This window comes from Truncatella angustata, assembly GCF_020726525.1.
Source record: "Truncatella angustata strain MPI-SDFR-AT-0073 chromosome Unknown BKA67scaffold_4, whole genome shotgun sequence".
NCBI classification, from domain to species: domain Eukaryota; kingdom Fungi; phylum Ascomycota; class Sordariomycetes; order Amphisphaeriales; family Sporocadaceae; genus Truncatella; species Truncatella angustata.
This window is the reverse complement of record NW_025763384.1, coordinates 1,339,323-1,358,073: the sequence shown is the minus strand read 5'-3', so window position 1 is coordinate 1,358,073 and position 18,751 is coordinate 1,339,323. Positions and strand designations below refer to the sequence as shown.

Sequence of the window (18,751 nt, the reverse complement as noted above, 5' to 3'; positions counted from 1 at the left end):
CATTTGACGATGTGGAATACTTAGTAAGTTAACCTACTCGGTAGAGGGGTACGCTACATACGGATCGGCGAGTAGAGCTCTTTGCTGCCGCGGTAGCCAATCAACAAATACGATCGTGATGCGACCGGCTTTTGCCACAGTCAGCCTTCTATTTGGATTATGCAAGGCTACGAATCCGCACACCTGCCCCCCCCTTTTTCTTTTCTTTTCTTTTTCCTTGGAGTCTGTCTCCGCTCTCTTATCGGGGACCCTTGCCAAAACTTTTGAAATTATTTGGAGATTTGATTTGCGACACCGAAGAGGACGGACTTGAGCGCGGGTTGACCATCGGTAAAGACGCAACGCAACGAGGACAAAGTCCCAACGACAAACACGCTGGAGGTCGCGCGAAGAGGGTTTTTCGGACGTGGGAAGTCTCCGCCCTGGAGATTTCTGGTTCGGAGAGGCTACGCCGGCATGGCTTCCCCCCATTCCACCACTGCGACAGCGCCAGTTGCTGCTGAGGCTGTGGCGGCCACGGCTGCCACCACGACAGTCAAACCAAAGCTTCATGGACGGGCATTTTACGAGAGCATAGGGAGCCCCAAGTTTGTGGTTGCTCCCATGGTCGACCAATCTGAATTTGTAAGATGAAAAAGAAAGAAGAAGAAAAATGGAAATGGAAAACTCCATTGCACCCCGAATCTTAAGGACCTTGAGTGCATTTGCATGCTTCATGGCCGCCTTTTACACGTGCGAAATGACGTTATGCTGATGGAACCCTCTCACGACAACAGGCTTGGCGCATGCTTACCCGCTCCTTCATGACACCAGCAGAGAACTCAAAGCTGCTGGCTTACACTCCCATGTTCCATGCCCGACTCTTCGAGGAAGTCGACAAGTACAGGCAGACGCACTTTCAAGCAATCCGACCCCTGCCACCAGCCAAGAAAGGCGAGTCCGACCCCGAGCCCGAGTCCAAGCCGTCTGCCGACACGACGCCATGGCTGGATGGAAACCCTTCAATCGATCGACCTCTTTTCGTGCAGTTCTGCGCCAACGAACCCGATCATCTGTTAGCTGCGGCCCAACATGCTGCCCCTTACTGCGACGCCGTAGATCTGAACCTCGGCTGTCCCCAAGGCATTGCGAGGAAGGGCCACTACGGTGCTTTCCTGCAGGAAGATCAAGATCTCATCTACAGGCTGGTCAACACTTTGCACCTGAACCTATCGATACCAGTCACGGCCAAGATCAGGATTCTCGAGAACAAAGAGCAGACACTTGCATATGCTAAGAATGTCCTGTCGGCTGGCGCCAGCATCATCACAGTACACGGTCGGAGGAGAGAGCAGAAAGGCCACCTGACTGGCGTCGCTGACTGGAGCTATATTCGCTATCTGAGGGAGAACCTCCCGGCTGAGACGGTCATCTTCGCGAATGGCAATATTCTCCAGCCCGGTGATGTTGAGAAGTGCCTGGAGGCCACGGGAGCCGACGCCGTCATGAGCGCCGAGGGCAACCTGAGTGATCCCTCCATCTTTGCCGCATTGCCAGATCCTGGAACAGAAACTCGGGAATACTGGCGCGGCAAAGACGATAAAGGCGGTTACCGGGTCGATGCCGTCTTCAGGCGGTACATGGATATCACATATCAATATGTCTTGCAGACAGCTCCGCCGGCAAGGAGGCCCCTGTTCGTGGTTGGCGACGACGAGAGCTGGCTGCAACCGGCCAGGGCTGAAGAAGAGCAAGAGGAGGAAGGTCCCCAAAAGAAGAAGAGGAAGATCAAGGCGGACGGCCCTAAACAAAAGCCCAAGCAGTGCTGTGATCCGAACCTGCTGGCCATGCGACCTCACTTGTTCCACCTACTAAGGCATTTTGTCGCGAAAAACGTGGACATCCGCGATGCCCTCGCCAAAGCACGGCCTGGCGACGTACCAGCTTTCGAGCACGTGCTTCAGCTTGTTGAAAAAAGAGTTGCCGAAGGCCTCATTGAGTACGAGAAGACGGGCGGGAAGAGCCTCGAGGAGCACAAGCTCGAGATCAAGTCAGCGCCCGTTGAGGCACAGACTAACGGGAATGCCGATGGAGCGGAGCTGGGGTACGACCCCGAGAGCTCCGTGGCCACGGTGAAGGCATGCAAGAGGGCGTGGTGGGTTGCTCAGCCGATCGTGAGGCCGCTCCCGGCTGAGGCCATGGCCAAGGGTGCCCTGAGTCTGAGCAAGAAGGACAAGAAGAAGATGGAGCAGGAACAGGCCGAATTGGAAAAGACCAAGAGCCAAGGTGGCGGCATCGCGCAAGAGCTACCCATACCAGACGGCACAAACGGGATCAAGGAGCCCGTGATGGATGAGAACCAGAAGGGACTCGTCGATGATGCCTTGGTTTGTGGATGAGCTAGGCACGAATGTAAACGACGAAACTCACATTAGTAAAAAACAGTAAAAATTCATTCTTAGCCTTGATGCGAATTACAAGTGTGTCGATAGCTTTGGGTACTTGGAAATCATATAAACCCCATGAACGATTAGTCAACTACAACCCGGAGCTATGAATGAAATTTCAACGAAGCACACCGGGCTCACTAATCCACTCAGCGGAGCCAGCCCGTGTGGAATTCATCCATTCGGAGGCGCAGAACATTAAGTTTATGGTATCATTGTTCTTTTTGACTAAGTCTCGAACCGCCAAAGTTCTGGGAGTCGCCTCACAGTCAGATGCTTGCCAAGTTCCGCCTGGAAAGCCAAGTGGCATGGACTTTCACGCCAGACACATGCGTTCGATATTTTTCTGGCGATAGAGGTAGAGATAGCACCAAGGGTATAAGAGAAGCCGCCTGGCAGCTCTAGTTTCGGATTACCAAAAGCATGGCGCACTGAACCCGAGTCGTGCCAGGGGCAGACCTGACTTCAGTTTACTACCTCGAGCCTCCAGTTATCTCTACAATACTGCCGTTCATGTACCGGCTCTCGTCGCTAAACAGGAACGCGACGACGTCGGCCACCTCCTCCGGCTGCCCAAGCCGCCTCAGCGGGATTTCAGCTACGAGCTTCTCGTTCGCATCGCCTCCCGCCACGTTCCCCGCCATGGTCGGCGTGTCGATGGGGCCCGGCGCCACCGCGTTCACTCGTATCCCCCGCGGTCCCAGCTCAAGCGCCATGGCCTTGGTGAAGCCGACGACGCCAAACTTGGTCGCACAGTACTGTAAAAAGCGATGTCTACATGAGCAGCTGGTCGGCCGCGAATCGGGGGGGACTAGGGTAGACCTACAATCGAGAAACCGTTCGTGGCCCTCAGGCCGGCCTGACTCGAGACATTGACAATCGCGGCACCTGACTTGAGATGGGGCACTGCTGCTCTGGTGACATTGTAGGGCCCCCGGAGATTTGTGTTGATCAGTGTGTCAAAGTACTCGTCCGTGGTATCTGTGATCGCGAGAGCCGTGGGGTTGACTCCGGCACAGTTGAACACGAAGTCGATCTTGCCGAGCTCCGATAGGGTGTGCTGAACGGCGGCCTCGACCCGCGTGCTCGAGCCGACATCACATCGGAACACGGCATGCTTCCCTGCCGTGCTTGTCGACGGGAGGTCTTTCAACACTCCTGACAGCGCGCCTTCGTTGATGTCGCAGAGGGAGAGCGAACCGCCCTCGCCAGCGAGCTTGATTGCCGTCGCGCGGCTGTGAGAGGCGTCAGTATAGAAGCTAGTGGCGCGGACAGGCACCCTGTAGGTTGACTCGTAGCATTGCTTCTTACCCGATGCCGCTTGCCGCACCTGTGATGAGGAAGACTTTGCCTGTGAACCTGCCTGACATGATGAGTCGTGGTACTGGATTTGTACCGAAACTAGATTTGAGGACACCTCGACTATGTAAATATGGTTTGCCTTTTGGAGGGCGTGGGTATAAGCAGTTAACCTCCGACGACTTGCAGCAGTGGGGAAGCTGTTCCGACGCGAGACGGTGCTCTTATCTTCGGAGAACCCGTCGTGCGTAGTGACAGCCGTTGGGTGTCCGTGACTAGAACGGGATTTCCACGAGGTATGGTAGTTGTGCCGACAATAGCCTATTGGGGTATCATGATTGCACCTCGACAGCTAACGACTGCATCATAGTGCAGCAGACTCTAGAGGTCTTCAGAGACATGCTTTGGAAACGGGACCTGTCGGCAGCGGAATGTAGAGTACGACCATGGGCCAATTTTGCCATCTCATATGATGTCTTATGATAAAATCTCACCTGCAAAACAATTTTTTTTATGAAGATGTGACGATAGCTCTCATATAAAATTGTAGATTGAAGTATACATAATATGATGGACTATCATCAGTGATTGGGCCCATGCTACAACGACGGCCCCACAATCAGCTTACATCCTGGTAGCAGGGGTTGCACGTCTCCTAGGTTAGCTACCTGAAGAACTTTGTCTAATATGAAAGTGGGAAAAAAAGCAAATTTTCCTACTGTGAACATCTTCCGACAGGACTGTCCTCGGCGCGCCAATCTTGCATGCATTAACTTGGGAGCGTTCCATTAAGACTAGGGGAACAGTCGTCTTGAAGTCCAGCTAGACTAGTACAGAAACAAACTGCTGCACGCTATACGTAGCTGCGATCCGCAATCATGGTCAGCAACCGTAGTCACTAGAGGGACCACTTAGACCATCTGCTAAATCTATACCAGGCACCATATGGCAAGTATGCCCTTATTCCACTCTTCCTGGCTCTCAGTGCCTTTGGCGGCTACGCAACACTCGGCGCCCTGGGTAAAAACGGCCTCGGCGCCGTCCTGAGAGACGTGCTGACGGGCTCACGGTCCGCCCTCGTCGGGGCCCCGGAACCATTCAAGCGGTCGTATACCGGCATCAGCAGAGTCGATCGCCAGCTCAGCACCCTCGTCGCCTTCTTCTCGGCGGCCATCGACGGCGACGTGCCGCCGGAGAACCTCCTGGTCTTCGTCTGGGGCATGTCGCAGTTCGCCGCCGGCTGGACCCTCATGCTACTCGAGAGCCTGCGGGCGGGGAACAGCGGGCGCGTCGTCAGCTACGCCCCCATCCTGGGCTTCTTCATGCAGAACCTCACCTGGACCGTCTCCCTGCCCATCTGGCTCGTGCTGCATCTGCTCACCTCGCCTGTCGCGAAGCTCCAGAGCGCCGACGGCGCGACGGCCAAGAAGGCGCTCGAGCCCCGCAACCCGTGGGACGCGGCTCTCATCCCCATATCGGTAGTGCTCGCCTTCGTCGTGCCGACCGTGATGATGAAGGTCCCCGGGCTGAGCGCGTCGGCGCACTACACCTGGCACGCGATCTGGCAGGTCTTCCCGCTGTGGAACGCGCTCCTCCTGCCCCTCCTGCGCCTGGGTCAGAACCGCACGCCTGGGCCGGGCAACAAGACGCCCGGTCCGTCGTCCGTCTACAAGTTCGCGCTGCTCCTCGCGGCCGTCGGCCACTTGCCTATCGCGGTGCTGTCCGTCCTGCCCGGCCCTCTCCGCTCCCTGCTCGCAGCCCACGCGCCCGCCCTCCTCCGGCCGTTCGTCGAGCGCGGCACCCTCGCCAACATCTTCGTCCCGCCCTCCTGGCCCCTGAGCGCGCACCAGTTCAGTGTCGACCCCACGGCCTACACGAGCCTCGAGAGGTCGCACCTGGCGACGCAGTTCCTGCAGTACGACATCTACGTCGGCGCGGTGCCGTTCCTGCTCTGGGCGCTGTACCTGCACCGGACGGCGGCGAAGAGCGCCGGCCTCGTCGACGCACTGGCCGGGGCCGGGTTCTGGTTTGCAGTGGGCGGACCGCATGCTGCTGTGGCCGCGCTGCTCTGGAACCGGGACAATGATGTGCTGGAGAGTGGGGACGGGGCGACGAAGGAGGAGAAGAAGAAGAACTAGAGGAATACGGCTCGCCAGCGTGGTCCCTTGTTTATTTCGATTACGCCCTACCGCGGTCAGTGACCAATTGAGCGGCCAAGCCAAGTATACCTCATAAATTATCGTCCTAATACGTTCTACGATATTCTGGGCACTCGGACTGTAGTTATTTATGATGGGTTTCAAGTCTTTGCGATATGCTTATATCGCAATAGGACGTCATGTCATGCATGCTCCTCGCCACGACCTCATTGTCTAATTAAAAAAGGGGGGTTTTTTTTTTTTACAAAATCTTTTTGGAACTTTTCTTCCTATTCTTTCTATTCGCTTTCATGGCATTAGTATCACAGGTATCTCAAATTTATCATTCGCATGTCCGGAGTTGTAGCTGTGTGCTTCTTGTCCATTTGAAGATTCTAGTTTGTTTTATCTTAATTTGTTTCATCGAGGTACAAGTTTTGGTGGCCTATCTCCTCTGAATACGATCGTTGTGGTATGTGTTTACGCCCCTGAACGCCTAAATGATGCTGGAATCTAGATTCCGAAGTGCACAGTGTCGATCACCCTCATTGCCAATTGACCCGAATGGCATATATGAATAGCATATATGAATGTCAGGGCCAAGGAAATGCAGACGAAACAAAGGGTTTTTCGGGCTTGTGCGTTATAATACAAATCCTCAAAGATAGCCTCCATGTACTCAAACTTAAGACGATCAGCACGCCTACTGGCTGAGCTGAAATACATTCTGCATCGTCTCTATATCGTCAATAGCGTTATTGAAGACGCGAGTAATTGTATTGAGCACCTTCATGCGATTGTGCTCGCCCTTGGTCCGCCAGATTTCGGCCATCATCTCACGTGTAAGTTGTTCAAGCTGCTCGATAGTGCAGCCGGACGTGCGTTGCGTCAACTCATCCAGGAAAAGCCCGCCTGAAGTTTCGTCCATCTCGACCTGTTGCTGGGAACCGACAGAATGGCCAGAATGACCAGAGTGCCTTTGTGATTGAGACTGCTCTTCAGGAGATGGGTCATTAAGAAGATTGGCAACGCTAGCAGCATTTGATGACCTGGTTGCACCTGACGACGTGTTATGGGAACTCGTGGAATATCGGGGTGCTTGAATGACGCCTCGTGCAAGACCGTGTGCTTGAGAGTGAGGCCACTGCTGCTCATCACTCGATGTCGTCTGACTCTGGTTCGTCTGACTCTGGTAGGGCTGGGTGTCCGGGAGGGCCTCTTGGCTCAGCTGTTCGTGATGCGCACCATTCGCAACCTGCGTGCTCCAGTTTGATGATCTAGTGGAAGGGTCTGACGTCTTGGTTGTTGATGCATCGTTCGCAAGAGCTGTCGGGGAAACGCCAGCAGGCAAGGATTGTACAGCAGATATTTGGGATATCTGAGTTGTCCCACCGGGCGTCGCTCTTGTCGAAAGATTCAATGGTTGAGGCGCCATGCGAGGCCATTGTGAAGCAGGAGGTTGCATGGGGGTGCCATAGTTGCCAGGTTGCGTATCGACATCAGCCATCTGCACATCATCGCCTAGCGGCCTTGATGGGAAAGACGTGCCGTTGGACTGATTGTGAGACTCCGAGCTTACGCCAAGACCATTTGACAAGGGGCTCATCACCTGGAAACGTGCCTCCGTCGTGTGCAGTTTTGGGGGTTGGCCGTTGTCTCCTGCATTAACAACACCGGCATCCGAAGTGGCCAAGTCGATGACGGATTGCATGGCTTTCTTCTTGCGCGCTCTCTCAGCCTTTGCGGCTCGCCGGCGCTTCTCGTTCTCGTAAAGCTCCTCCCAGGGCACATTAGGTAATCGAATCTTCTCGATGTCACTTACGTCGACCTCCACATTGGTCAACAGCTCGCTGGCCTTCAGGATCCTGACTCTGTCTCCGCTAGCTTTAGCATCTTTCTCCAAAGCCACAATATCGCGCAAAAATTCGGAGGGTTTGGTGTAGTAACCATTGGCTAATCTTTCCTCAATAGTTTGCACGTCAATATTGTAAAAGAACCTTCCAGTCTCAGTCTGGCGAAGTCCTTGTATGCCTTCTTTGTCCTTGGCAATCTCGTAAGGTCTAGGTACAGCGCCTTCAATGTCCGGGCGGACATAGTTCGGGTCCTGCTCATCGAATAGATATTGGTAGTGTGAGTGAGGAATTGGTGCTTGCCGGAAGATCTTGTACTTCCTGTTGATCTGCTCCATGATGGGCTGAATATGGACCTTCAGCAGGTTGAGAAGTTGACGGTATCTTAGCCACTCTGCCTTTTCTTCCTCTCTCGAGGGAATCTTGGGAGGTGGAGGGGGGGCGATCTGAAGCTGCTCCAGAACTCTCTTTTTACGGTTCGCGGGATCAGGAAATTGGCTTGGAAATCTGCTGATATTGGAAATGATGGCGGAGAAGAACTCGCGACGGTTATCCTACGGGGCCGTTAGCGACTATTTACTGAGGGGGAAACTGCCACTACTCACCTTAGTCGGCTGAGCAATTTCAATGCTGTTCTTCTTAGAAAATCCAAATAGATCTCTCTTGAGATCAGACGAAAGGTGATGCGACTCGACCTCAGCTGTACCGAGAACCAAAATAGGGTCTGTCGGAGGAATTGACCGCAGCATGCTGAGAAATGCTGTAAGGGCTGGACCCTCAAGCGTGGTGTACCATGTATCAACGTTCGGAATGAATATTACACTGGGTTTATGGCGCCGGACTTCATTGAAGAGGCCGACCATGACTTGTTCAGCAGACTAGATAAACATGAGTATTCTGTCGTAGTCTGATTGAAGATTTATGACTTACCCGCGGATCACCAAGGATTGTGGGAAGGTCAAAGTTCTGGACATGAACACCTTCTAGATAATGCAAGACTGCTGCAGCCAGATAGGTGTGACCCATGCCCGGCAAGCCGCAAACCAGAAGTCGCGGTCTGAAGACACGCGACCTCTCGAATTCTTCATTCAATGCTTCTCGGGCGAACCCAAAATCTTCGTCAGCATAAGGCTCAAACATGGCCTCTTCGAGCGCCGTGACCTTTTTCTTTCGGGGGAGGATATCATCCAATATAGCCTGTACGTGTTCTAGTTGGGTTTGCAATAGGGGCACGATTGGCTTGGGAAGTGATGCCGCCCCGGAGGTCGTTGCTCGCTCTGAAGACGGTATAATCTTCTTCTTTGAAAGGACAAAATCGGTCATGGCAATGTTAATCTTTTCTGGATTAACAATCAATTTGTCCTTTGAGGAATAGATCTGAGGATAAGTTCGCTGGATCGCATTCATGGCAGCTTCCGTGCATAATGCTCTCAGATCTGCACCTCCATAACCTTTTGCATCACGAGCGAGGGACCGCTTGAAGTCGTCAGAGATACCCCAATCTTGAGTGTGGATATCAATGATGGCTTTCCTGGCGTCAATGTCAGGCAGCGGGAAATAGAACTCGCGGTCAAAACGACCAGGGCGCCGCAGAGCAGGGTCGATGTTGTCTGGGCGATTGGTGGCGCCGATAACAATGACTTGACCGCGGCCATCCATACCATCCATAAGAGCAAGTAGTGTTGACACGATGGAGGCGTGAATCTGTTCTTGCTTACTAGACCGAACAGGTGCGAGTCCATCAATTTCGTCGAAGAAGATGATGCTAGGCTGTGTCTTTCTGGCTTCTTCGAACAACAGCCGAAGCTGCTTTTCGGCCTCACCAACCCATTTGCTGAGGGCGTCTGCACCCTTGCGCATATAAAAGGTGATCTTCTTTCCTCCAATGCCCACCGAATTTGCCAGAGCTCGTGCAAGGAGGGTCTTACCGGTACCGGGTGGACCGTGAAACAGGACACCTCGGGGAGGAGTGACATGGAACTTCATGAAGAGCTCAGGGTACAGGAGAGGAAGCTGGACCATCTCCTTGAGCTGGTCGATGTGACCTTCGAGACCACCGACTTTGCTGAAGTCGACATTGAGGTCGACTCCGAGGGGGTCTGCATCGGCATATGCCTTTTGGTTTTTAACCTTGCCAACGTTGGGAGCAGCCGTGAGAGCGTTGCTGGGGCCGTCCAGGTTTAGTGCTTGCCCGGGTCCGCTCAAGAATCCTGGAGGCCCCGCCGAAGTGGGTGTCTTGCCAACATCTCCAGGAATTCCTGACCGTCCGCCCATCTCATCGTCGCTGCTATCCGAGTCCACGCCCCCCGTGGCAGTGGCACCCGTACCCCACGGGCCACTGAAGAGAGCACCCGGCCCGGCGAGATTAACTCCACCGAATGGACCAGCGATCGTGTGCAAAGTGCGATCCCATCCCGCACCACCACCACCACGTCGACCACGGCGTGCTGGACTTGGTGCCGGCGCAGGTGCCTCATCTTCCTCGGCCGCGAATTGGTTCAATGCCGGTATACTATAGTTCACATTATTGCGCTTCCGCTTGCCTCTTACACTCTCGGCTCGTACAGAAGGCGAACGTCGGCGGCGGCGGCGAGCACGTCGCTCCTGGGAGCTGCCCCGGAGATCCTCGAGCTCTTCAGCCATCTCATCTCGATCAAGCTCCACCTCTTCGTCGCCAGAGTCGTTGCCATGACGAGATGTTCTTGCGGATCGGCCCTGGCCTCTGGTACCCTTGCGACCACGGGATGGGGTAGAATCGTGCTCATCGCCGGCCACATCGTTGGCTTTTTCTGAAGCGGAATCGTTTTCGTCCCCAGAGTCGTTCCCAGGTTCAAAATCGCTACCAGGCTCCTCGAGGGGTTTTCTCGAACGCGATTTTCGGGCTAAGCGCCGACTACGAGTAGCGACAGGTTCCTCATCGGCGGGCTCCTCTTCAGCATCACCAGAAACAACCTGACGGTTACCCCTAGTTCGACGCGTGACAGGTACGTCGTCATCATCATCGTCGTCGTCGTCGCCGTCGTCGCCGGCCTCATCTGGTTCTACCGTCTGGATAGGCTGGTCCTCCTCTTTCACGTCTCTCTCAACGTCGGACTCACGCTGTGCTGCAGATGCTTCAGCATCCTCATCCATAAAGTCATCTTCAGCTCCAGTAGCCGCAGTCTTACTGGGACTACTTTCTTGTGTCAACTCTTCGACAATTGGCGGTATAGGTGATCTCATGACGCCCTTTCCTCCTCGCGTGGACCGGCTGTTTCGTGCGGCAGTTTCAGGGCTCAGACTCTTGGAGCCCCGAGCGCGCGCAGGCAAGACGTGTTTTCCAGAATTTGAAAGCTCGACGAGTTCTTCATCGGCATCTGTAGTTTGTGCGCGGGTGGCTCTTCGGGTCGTCGTGGTCGTAGCAGTTGTTGAGTTGGCGCGAGTTTTCCGCATGGAACCTGGCCGTACCTTTAATAGCACTATCTTAGTGGGTTTCGGCGTTAGCTTTTTTGGCGTCTCCCCAACGAGCTCTTCTTTCACATCGGATGCATCGCTATCCTCGGAGCTTTCTGCGTAGTTCTGCTGTTTTACCGCAGCTTTCCTCATGCGCCGCCCGGTATTCTCATTGACGGGCAGCACTTCATCGTCTTCGTCTTCGTCATCGTCATCATGGTCAGGCTCCCCGAAAGAGTCCTCCTCGGCGCTCTCGGATAGGCCGTCTTCGTCTTCGATATCTGAGCCGCCATACCTGTTCTTTCTGGCGCGGCGAGGTCCCCTGTTGGACTTGGAAGGGCGCGACTTCTTGCGCGAACGGGTTGGGCGGTCTACGTCGGGCTGAAAGTTCTCGTCCTCGGAATCAGACTTGTTAGGATCGAAGTCCAGGAGATCTCTCTTGCGTTTGTTGGGCGGCATGATGGGCGACTCGGTCGGGGCAAACAGTGAACAACAGGCCTAGAATGGATTGAGTTAGTTGACCAGACATTCCAAAAGCGACAGACTTGGACAAGTAAAAGCAAAGTGCGGTAGGTGTATGTCGACCGGAATGCAAGGCGGGCAGCGGAGAACAAAAGTCTAGATGAAATTCGCTGCGTCCGTAAACATGGCCAGCTCGGTGGGTTTACAGATGTGTAGACAGCAAGGCTGGTAGGTGTAGGTCTCAAGTTGAGAACAGCAGTGATAACTCACCTTAAGGAACGACTGATGTTGGGTTTGAGACGGCGGAGTCGTCGAGTAAACAAAAGAAGGTGTGAGGTTTTGCCAACGAAGGTATGAGTATTAAATATGTGGGTTGGTACCATGAAAGATCGGCTTGGTGATGTTACTGCAGACACCCGATGACCGTGAAGCGTGAACGGCGAGGGTGGTAGGGATGGTCAAGCCGAGTCGGGGGGGGGTTTTGTCATGCGGACATAACAGGTCAGAGGGAAGGTGTTCTAGGACAGGAGGAGTAGGAAAGAGCTGGGGTGGTATCAGAATATGTCGACGTGGTTTCGCGCTGCGGCAGAATGGTGTATACAGGACGGTGATGAGTGCCTGGTCGGGGGGCGAGTGTGTTCAGCAGCAGACGTACCGTAAACGTTAATGTTAATCGCGTATCGTGAATTAATGCGGGCCCTCGCAAAGTCCCAGGTTATGATGATAAGTAAAAAGCCATGAGTTTGACCTAGTGATCGATGATTGACCCAAGGTCGGCGATGAAAAGACTGGAGGTCAGGGTCAAGGTCAAGGTCAAGGCCCGAGGTCAACAATAGGCAGATGTAGATCAGGATGTCACAGAGGAAGTCTGCGCGTCTTTCACTCGACGAGTGCCGTGCAGCGCCTTGACTTTGCCTGCCATCCCTCTTAAGTGCTAGTGCTAGTGCTGGGCCCAGTCCCAGTCCCGGTCCTGGTCTTGGTCTTAGCCTTAGCTCAGCAAGCAAAAAGGAAGAAAAGGCAGGCACGCGCCCTGTATGGCCCACAGAACTGAGCTCTGCGGCCAATCAAATTGCCTGGAGCGCACATGGCCCCGGCGTCTCTTAGGCGTTTTCCGCGTTCTAACGTCTGCATTCAACCACTGCTCCATGCCCGACATTGCCAATTTTCTGCGATCGACTCCGAATCCCAAAAGCTTCCATTGCTCAACGGCAAATGTCAACCTTTGCGATATTCTGAGTATCCAGTTAATTTGCTGCAGGATCCCTCATTTTGCTTGGATTTTCAGAGTCGCCCGGTTTTCTGCTATGCAATTGACTCTTTTGTGAATTATTCATGCCCCGAACTTCTTCTCTGCCACCTCAACCACAAATCTCATATACCCTCTTCCCATTCTCCAGATTTCACCTCGAGCTCCCCCGGGTTCCATCGTCATCGTCGGCGCTATGCCGTGCGGCTCAAAAAGCTAAGATCAGCCCTACGGATCCGGGGATGGGTGCCAAGTCATGGGGGGTCTATCACTGGACTTCTTCCGCCGGCCGTCGCACTTGGCTGCAGCTGCTGTGAGCTGACCACCAATTTCCGGCTTGTAGCCAAATCCAAGCGTGCCGTCTTCCCGCACTGCACCAGTCTTCTTCCGCCATATCTCTCCACCCACGCATCAACATGCATCGCTTGCTTACCTACGCTTACTTAGTTTTCCCTTGTGGGGACCTCGAGAAGGCACCCGAGTCCTTGGTTCGCGAACCACATCACATGTTGGCCGTTTATGAGTGATTTGCTATCCCATGTTGATCGCTGCTCAAGACTGTGCGACTGAGCACCTACCGTGAAATCTGCAGAGCCAACCACAGTTCCGTGGTGTTACATCATTGAAATTGGGTCTCACCACTTATTCAGTCCACCGCTATTTCACACGTTACGATTGCTGTTGGCTGCAAAAGTTGCAGCCCTCTCTGCTGACTGACCGCAATATTATAGTTTGCATGGCTCTGCAGCATGTCGGACTGCAACGCACTTCAGCCCCCAACTCATTTACTGTGTACCTCTGGGACAGACATGTGCCTACGCAGGAATGCCGCTAGAAACCAAGGTTTTAGACCATCACAGGAATTTAAGTCAATAAATAGCACAACACATCCGTACAATACTCTTTGATGATAAGTTGGACTGCGCTTATTTCTAAGTTACACAGTAATGCGGCCCCGCCGACTGTAGGGCTGCCTACGTGGAACCTCTCCAAATACTGGATCAACGGCAGACGGGCATGTTTAGTCTTTCTGAGTGTAACGTTGGTAGGCTGGCCAAGTCGGACATCAAGTGTCTCCTCTAATGCGTCCTCTATGCGTCCTCTATGCGTCCTCTATGCGTCCTCTATGCACCAACACACTTTCATCTTTGGTTCTATTGGTCAGAAAAATATGCTATCATGCAGTTTTCCCACTTATCCTATGGTTGCCTTGCCACGAGACCCTACCGTCGTACGAATGCTAAACAGCGGCCCAATGTCTTGGGATTCATGGAAATTCCTATATGGTCCCTTGTCAGCCGCCGAGTATTGCTCCTCCCGTTCAACATTATATATCAGACTCGGGCTGTCAGTCTTCCTGGCCCACTGAGCGTCTCCCAGTTTCACCGCACCATTAGCCGATTTGACATCGCTGCACCTGGAGTACCTTTCTTGACACCCTGGAGGTCATATAATCGACATATCTTTGACAGATAAATAAACCAAAATCTTTACAAAACTTTGTCAAGCTTGTAGCAATACCAAGTACTATCGTGCTTGAATCCTCCAACTTATTCCATTCGGACATTGAGGTAGCCGTCTGCTGCGCGAGACGAAAGAGAGCAAATCCCAGTTCATTTCAAAAGATCCCTATTATATCATGGGTTCAGGTCGACCTGCAAAGAAAGCTGGGGAGGCACCAGCCCCACTTTGTACGCGCACCACAAGTGGACGACACGATTCCTTCGGATCAGACACGGTACGGATTGCGCGTGTATTTCAGAAAAAGATACATGTTCGTTCAAACTAACTCGTTGGTTTAGTCCTACACATACGAATTGACAAGCGAGCCCCACAAGAAGCGCTCTTCAAGCTCGTACCACGACAGAGTCACTCCGAGCCGCAAGTCTTCGTCCAGCTCGAGCAAGTCGAGTAAGTCGAGCAAGCCAGGCTCGCCGACTGTCAATCAGCACACGCATTGTGGCCGCCACTCAAACCAATGGCTACTCGGCGGGTTCTCTGTGACGGAAACCATCAAGTCGGCGTTGAAGAAAGAATGATCTACATCGAAGCATTCTCCGCAGTACATTTAGAGGGCGGGTATAGGATAGTTCTTTTACTGCCTCAAGTCGGTATTCATCCTTGGAAATTCTGGCAAGCACAGTCATATACCTAGTAAGAATGTAATTGGGAGGTAGCGAATGACGATGCATCACGTTTAAATATGTAATACAAACAAAAATACCCACGTTGAATCCCATGATGAGAATATCATCCAGCCGACAGATTAGACTCGTTATCATATTTGAGTAAAATACGCAGGTGATACTGTGCCGGTAAGCACAAGTTAAGCGGCGGCCCGACCAATACTATCTATTACTTGCAACAGTCTCAGCTTATGTAAAGTCTACATAGTAGTTCTGAAGGGTATCAATTACATAGGTAGTGCTCAGGTAGTCGCTGCCAATTTCCATCAAATGAGAACGGCCTGGCGCATCGATCGTCAAACCTCACATATGTGCACAGAGCCTACCAAAGTTCATGTAAAACGAACGGCTTAATTCTAAAGAAGTTTCGTTGCTTGTTAACCGAATATACTTTCCACTATATACATGCTGTAGGTCCTTGATCTTCGTCCCGAGTTGAAGGCCGAACCAGAGTTCAGCCCCATCCTGGAACTGTCGAAGCTCAATTGACCGCTAGAAATGTTATACGGGCCGGTGCATGACGTGACAATTAACTAAGCCTCATCCAATAGTGCTTTGCGAACGCGAGTCCCCTACAAATTGTCCTGCCAAATCAACCCAAGCCCGTTGGCCCCCGACATCTCTGCAGAGAATGGGTTCACTAGCAGCCAATGCAGAGTGGTTGCATTATCGTGCCATGACTCGCAATGGTTGACGACGTTTCTAGCGTTTCTATATTGGCAGAAAGAGTTTTTGCGGTCGTCTGTCTTGGCTGTACTTCTGCACTCTAGTTGTCTGGGCGCTGGTATTATTCCGGTCGTTGACTGGCATGAGACCGGCGAAACCGACGCGCTGAGCTCCGGTCGTTTCATGCTTAGTGGCCAAATTTGTCCACGTAGCACGTCGTATGCGCGGCAGACCAGTCCGGTGGTTGCAGTGTCCCAATATCTCACGACAAAGTCGAGCACCATGTAGCCTGTGTCGATCAAACTACCATTTCCGCTACTATGGTATACCAAACGATGTAATATCATAGAGTATGATCACGAAACAATGAGCTCGTCAAACTTGCTGTATACAGTATGGAAGTTGGTAAAGTTGAATTATCTAAACTCACCAAATCAATATCACTACCTGAACGTCGGCGGTCTCTTGCACTGAAATTGGGACACTACGCTCAAGCTGCAGTGCATTCTGAATTTCTTACTATTCCCGTTTGCCGCTCTTCCGCCTCAGGGATATTTCCGCGCCCTCGCAACTCGGCGTTACGACACCACTGTTTAAGCTTCAACTACTCTGGCCCCCCGGGCGCCGGTCCCTTTTGTACCCAAGTAATCTCGAAATTCCTTAGGAACAATGGAATTTTTTTTTTCTCAAATCGCCGTCAGCCAAGTACGGCTTTTCCGGCCAGTTGCTATCCCGTCGCTATTTCCAGACACCGAGTTTCGTCCTGCTTGAAATCTCGTCAGTTGCCTCAAGAAAAACAGATATAATTGAGAACTACGATTCTGTCTACTCCCTCACCGCCACCCTGACCCTGTGACCAAACTGGATACTATATCACAAACCTTAAATGTTATAGCATCATGTCCGGTCTTACTATAGATATGATGAGGTCTCTGCTATGCGCCATCCCCGTCGAAGTAAGCTCTTGCAGCCCTGAACCATGGGGAAGATTTTGTTTGTTAATGTGTACCCAGGTTCGACTTATGATCTTTGAGTTTGCAGTGACATTGGACAAACCAGTCACTCCACGGCAGATCACACAGCACTCAAACAAGTTCACCTGGGGGGACCGCAAGCAGGTACCCGTCCACAACCATCCCGGCAACAATGACTACGTCTGGGAGTGCCAGGAGGACGATCGGCCCGCCATCGTATCTTTGAGCTTGACGTGCAAGCAGTTCTACGACGAGCTGAGACGTTACCCGGTCTTCTACCGGGTGAACCAATTCCAGTTCGAGCTGGAAGACCTGGTGGCGTACCTGGCCGCCATCACCCCGGAGCGCTGCAACATGATCCAGAACATCGTTCTAACCGGACTTGGCAGTTCCAGCTTACCAAAGTCCAAGCGCTCCTCCGCGCTGCAGAAGCATGCTCTTGTGTTACTCTCCCAGTGCAGAAGTCTGCGAAATGTGCACCCGAGGAAAGCCGCCAAGTTCTCTGCGGAACATTTCAGTTCGAGGGAGCTCCAGCAGGCAGTTGGGTCCGCCAGGCTTGACATCAATGGTGCGGATCGTGCCTGCGGCTATAATCCAGTGAATACGTCGACTCATGGCAGATTTGAGGTGATGAAGCAAAGCAAGATGGATGCTACCATGGACTATAAACTAGGGGCACTCAGAAAAGAGTTGCTGCCCAGGTATGATTCTGCCGGGCGACTTCTGTGGAGAGTTCAAGAGATCCAAAACGTCAGACGTGGGTCACGGGGTCCCAAATGCCAGGTGAAATGGTGGACGACCACAGGGGGCCAGAACGCCGTGGAGTGGGAAGATGCGTCATCTTTGATGACACAGGAAGGGCTGGAGCTCTTCAGGAAATACTACGACGACAAGGGGCAGCAGTTTCGCGACGTGTTGAGGAACAAGTTCGACCTCGACGCCGAGCTGGCACGCCTGCTCGCCATGCCGGCACCAGACGAGATCAAGGCACTGGGTACGGAGCTGTTTGACAAAAAGGCCCTCCAGGGCAGGTGGAGGAGGCTCCAGAGGGACTACCTGCGGACCGAGTATATGCTGAAAGTCCATCATTCCTTGGCGACCGAGCGCGAGCAGAAGGACAGCCAGAAGAAGCGGTCCGCGCAGAGCACCGAGGTTGAGATGCGAGCCGCTAAGCGCACCAAAGTACGGAGTATGGAATGGCTGATGCAAGCACTTCCAGAAACAATGGAAGATTTGATCAGGTGATAAAGAGCGCGGAACTGGGAGATCCAGAGTGGGAAGACCACTAGAAGGGCGATGGGCAGCCTATTTTAGGCACTGCTCGGTCGTGCTTGGCAATTAGCAAGATACCAATTTGTATTCAGGAGCGGCACAGCAAGCGGTTGACCTTCTTCCTTTTTTTCTTTCTTTTTTCTTGGGAGGGTGGGAGGGTGGTACGGCTTTCATATTAAAAGCTACGATCATGATATTCTCACGTTTACAGAAGAAGTATCGGTTACTTAGAATCTACGACGGCAACGTCTGGCAGGAAATGACATAACATTGTCAAACTCTCCTACTACAAATAATTAATTCTTCGAGTAACCAGAACATTGGCCAAAGGCGAGTTCTCACAATGAAATACTTTCTCTATTCCCATTTCCACCTTTTTCTTCTTTGTTTTTTTCTTCCCCCGCTGCACGACACTGAACAACTTTTATCGGGACTCTGCAAGCCACACAGAACACAACGAACGTTTATTGAATATATGGTACACATTAATCAAGCCACTAATCAGTTAGGAAGAGAATCATCATCTGATTGGAGGAGCCCAAGTTGGCTCATCATCATGCCAATGCTATATGCAGGGGGGAAATACAATGCAAACTGCAGCGGTTCTAGAAAATCCGCCATGGTATCACTAGTATGATAAGCAACGTTGGTCTTTTTAAAATGCAGCAATATCCATCCCAAAAACGCCGTACACCTCCCGTGAAATCTACCATAAATTGGGACTCGTGGCCAGGGCTAAAACCACGAAAACAAGTGCGCCAATGATTGTCAGTCATAAGACAGTACAATCAGATATAGAC

At 52.6% G+C, this 18,751-nt stretch overlaps 7 protein-coding genes across 7 annotated transcripts; 5 read left to right on the top strand and 2 right to left on the bottom strand.

Annotated features, from left to right (window-relative positions):
* Positions 1-187: 187 nt before the first annotated feature.
* Positions 188-2,461, top strand: BKA67DRAFT_270019 (tRNA-dihydrouridine synthase C). The gene is made up of 2 exons (XM_046095877.1): positions 188-624; positions 777-2,461. Exons 1-2 carry the CDS (start codon positions 457-459, stop codon positions 2,376-2,378), a joined length of 1,770 nt encoding a protein of 589 aa, XP_045958372.1. The 5' UTR covers positions 188-456; the 3' UTR covers positions 2,379-2,461.
* Positions 2,462-2,899: 438 nt separating this feature from the next.
* BKA67DRAFT_658427 (uncharacterized protein) lies at positions 2,900-3,796 on the bottom strand (the record flags this gene model as incomplete). The annotated part of the gene is made up of 3 exons (XM_046107273.1): positions 2,900-3,184; positions 3,253-3,661; positions 3,738-3,796. The coding sequence occupies 3 exons, from the start codon at positions 3,794-3,796 to the stop codon at positions 2,900-2,902; spliced, it is 753 nt and encodes a 250-aa protein (XP_045958371.1).
* An 807-nt stretch (positions 3,797-4,603) lies between these two features.
* BKA67DRAFT_535438 (uncharacterized protein) lies at positions 4,604-5,863 on the top strand (the record flags this gene model as incomplete). Its single annotated transcript, XM_046100015.1, has 2 exons — positions 4,604-4,606; positions 4,664-5,863. The coding sequence occupies 2 exons, from the start codon at positions 4,604-4,606 to the stop codon at positions 5,861-5,863; spliced, it is 1,203 nt and encodes a 400-aa protein (XP_045958370.1).
* A 703-nt stretch (positions 5,864-6,566) lies between these two features.
* Positions 6,567-11,604, bottom strand: BKA67DRAFT_658425 (uncharacterized protein; the record flags this gene model as incomplete). The annotated part of the gene is made up of 3 exons (XM_046107272.1): positions 6,567-8,267; positions 8,319-8,591; positions 8,644-11,604. The coding sequence occupies 3 exons, from the start codon at positions 11,602-11,604 to the stop codon at positions 6,567-6,569; spliced, it is 4,935 nt and encodes a 1,644-aa protein (XP_045958369.1).
* Positions 11,605-12,570: 966 nt separating this feature from the next.
* Positions 12,571-13,734, top strand: BKA67DRAFT_269794 (uncharacterized protein). The gene has a single exon (XM_046095875.1). The coding sequence runs from the start codon at positions 12,692-12,694 to the stop codon at positions 13,298-13,300; it is 609 nt and encodes a 202-aa protein (XP_045958368.1). The 5' UTR covers positions 12,571-12,691; the 3' UTR covers positions 13,301-13,734.
* Positions 13,735-14,492: 758 nt separating this feature from the next.
* On the top strand, positions 14,493-15,528 carry BKA67DRAFT_535436 (uncharacterized protein; the record flags this gene model as incomplete). Its single annotated transcript, XM_046100014.1, has 5 exons — positions 14,493-14,591; positions 14,656-14,764; positions 14,803-15,007; positions 15,222-15,375; positions 15,454-15,528. 5 exons carry the CDS (start codon positions 14,493-14,495, stop codon positions 15,526-15,528), a joined length of 642 nt encoding a protein of 213 aa, XP_045958367.1.
* Positions 15,529-16,320: 792 nt separating this feature from the next.
* Positions 16,321-18,098, top strand: BKA67DRAFT_564136 (uncharacterized protein). Its single transcript, XM_046102712.1, has one exon. It carries the CDS (start codon positions 16,605-16,607, stop codon positions 17,922-17,924), a length of 1,320 nt encoding a protein of 439 aa, XP_045958366.1. The 5' UTR covers positions 16,321-16,604; the 3' UTR covers positions 17,925-18,098.
* Positions 18,099-18,751: the final 653 nt, after the last annotated feature.

Bases quoted from the DNA above. Each gene is read 5' to 3' on its own strand.
- BKA67DRAFT_270019 (XM_046095877.1), top strand. From the start codon at position 457: ATGGCTTCCCCCCATTCCACCACTGCGACAGCGCCAGTTGCTGCTGAG. The intron at 625-776 runs GTAAGATGAAAA...TCACGACAACAG, and splicing joins TGGTCGACCAATCTGAATTT to GCTTGGCGCATGCTTACCCG.
- BKA67DRAFT_269794 (XM_046095875.1), top strand. From the start codon at position 12,692: ATGGCCCCGGCGTCTCTTAGGCGTTTTCCGCGTTCTAACGTCTGCATT.
- BKA67DRAFT_564136 (XM_046102712.1), top strand. From the start codon at position 16,605: ATGTCCGGTCTTACTATAGATATGATGAGGTCTCTGCTATGCGCCATC.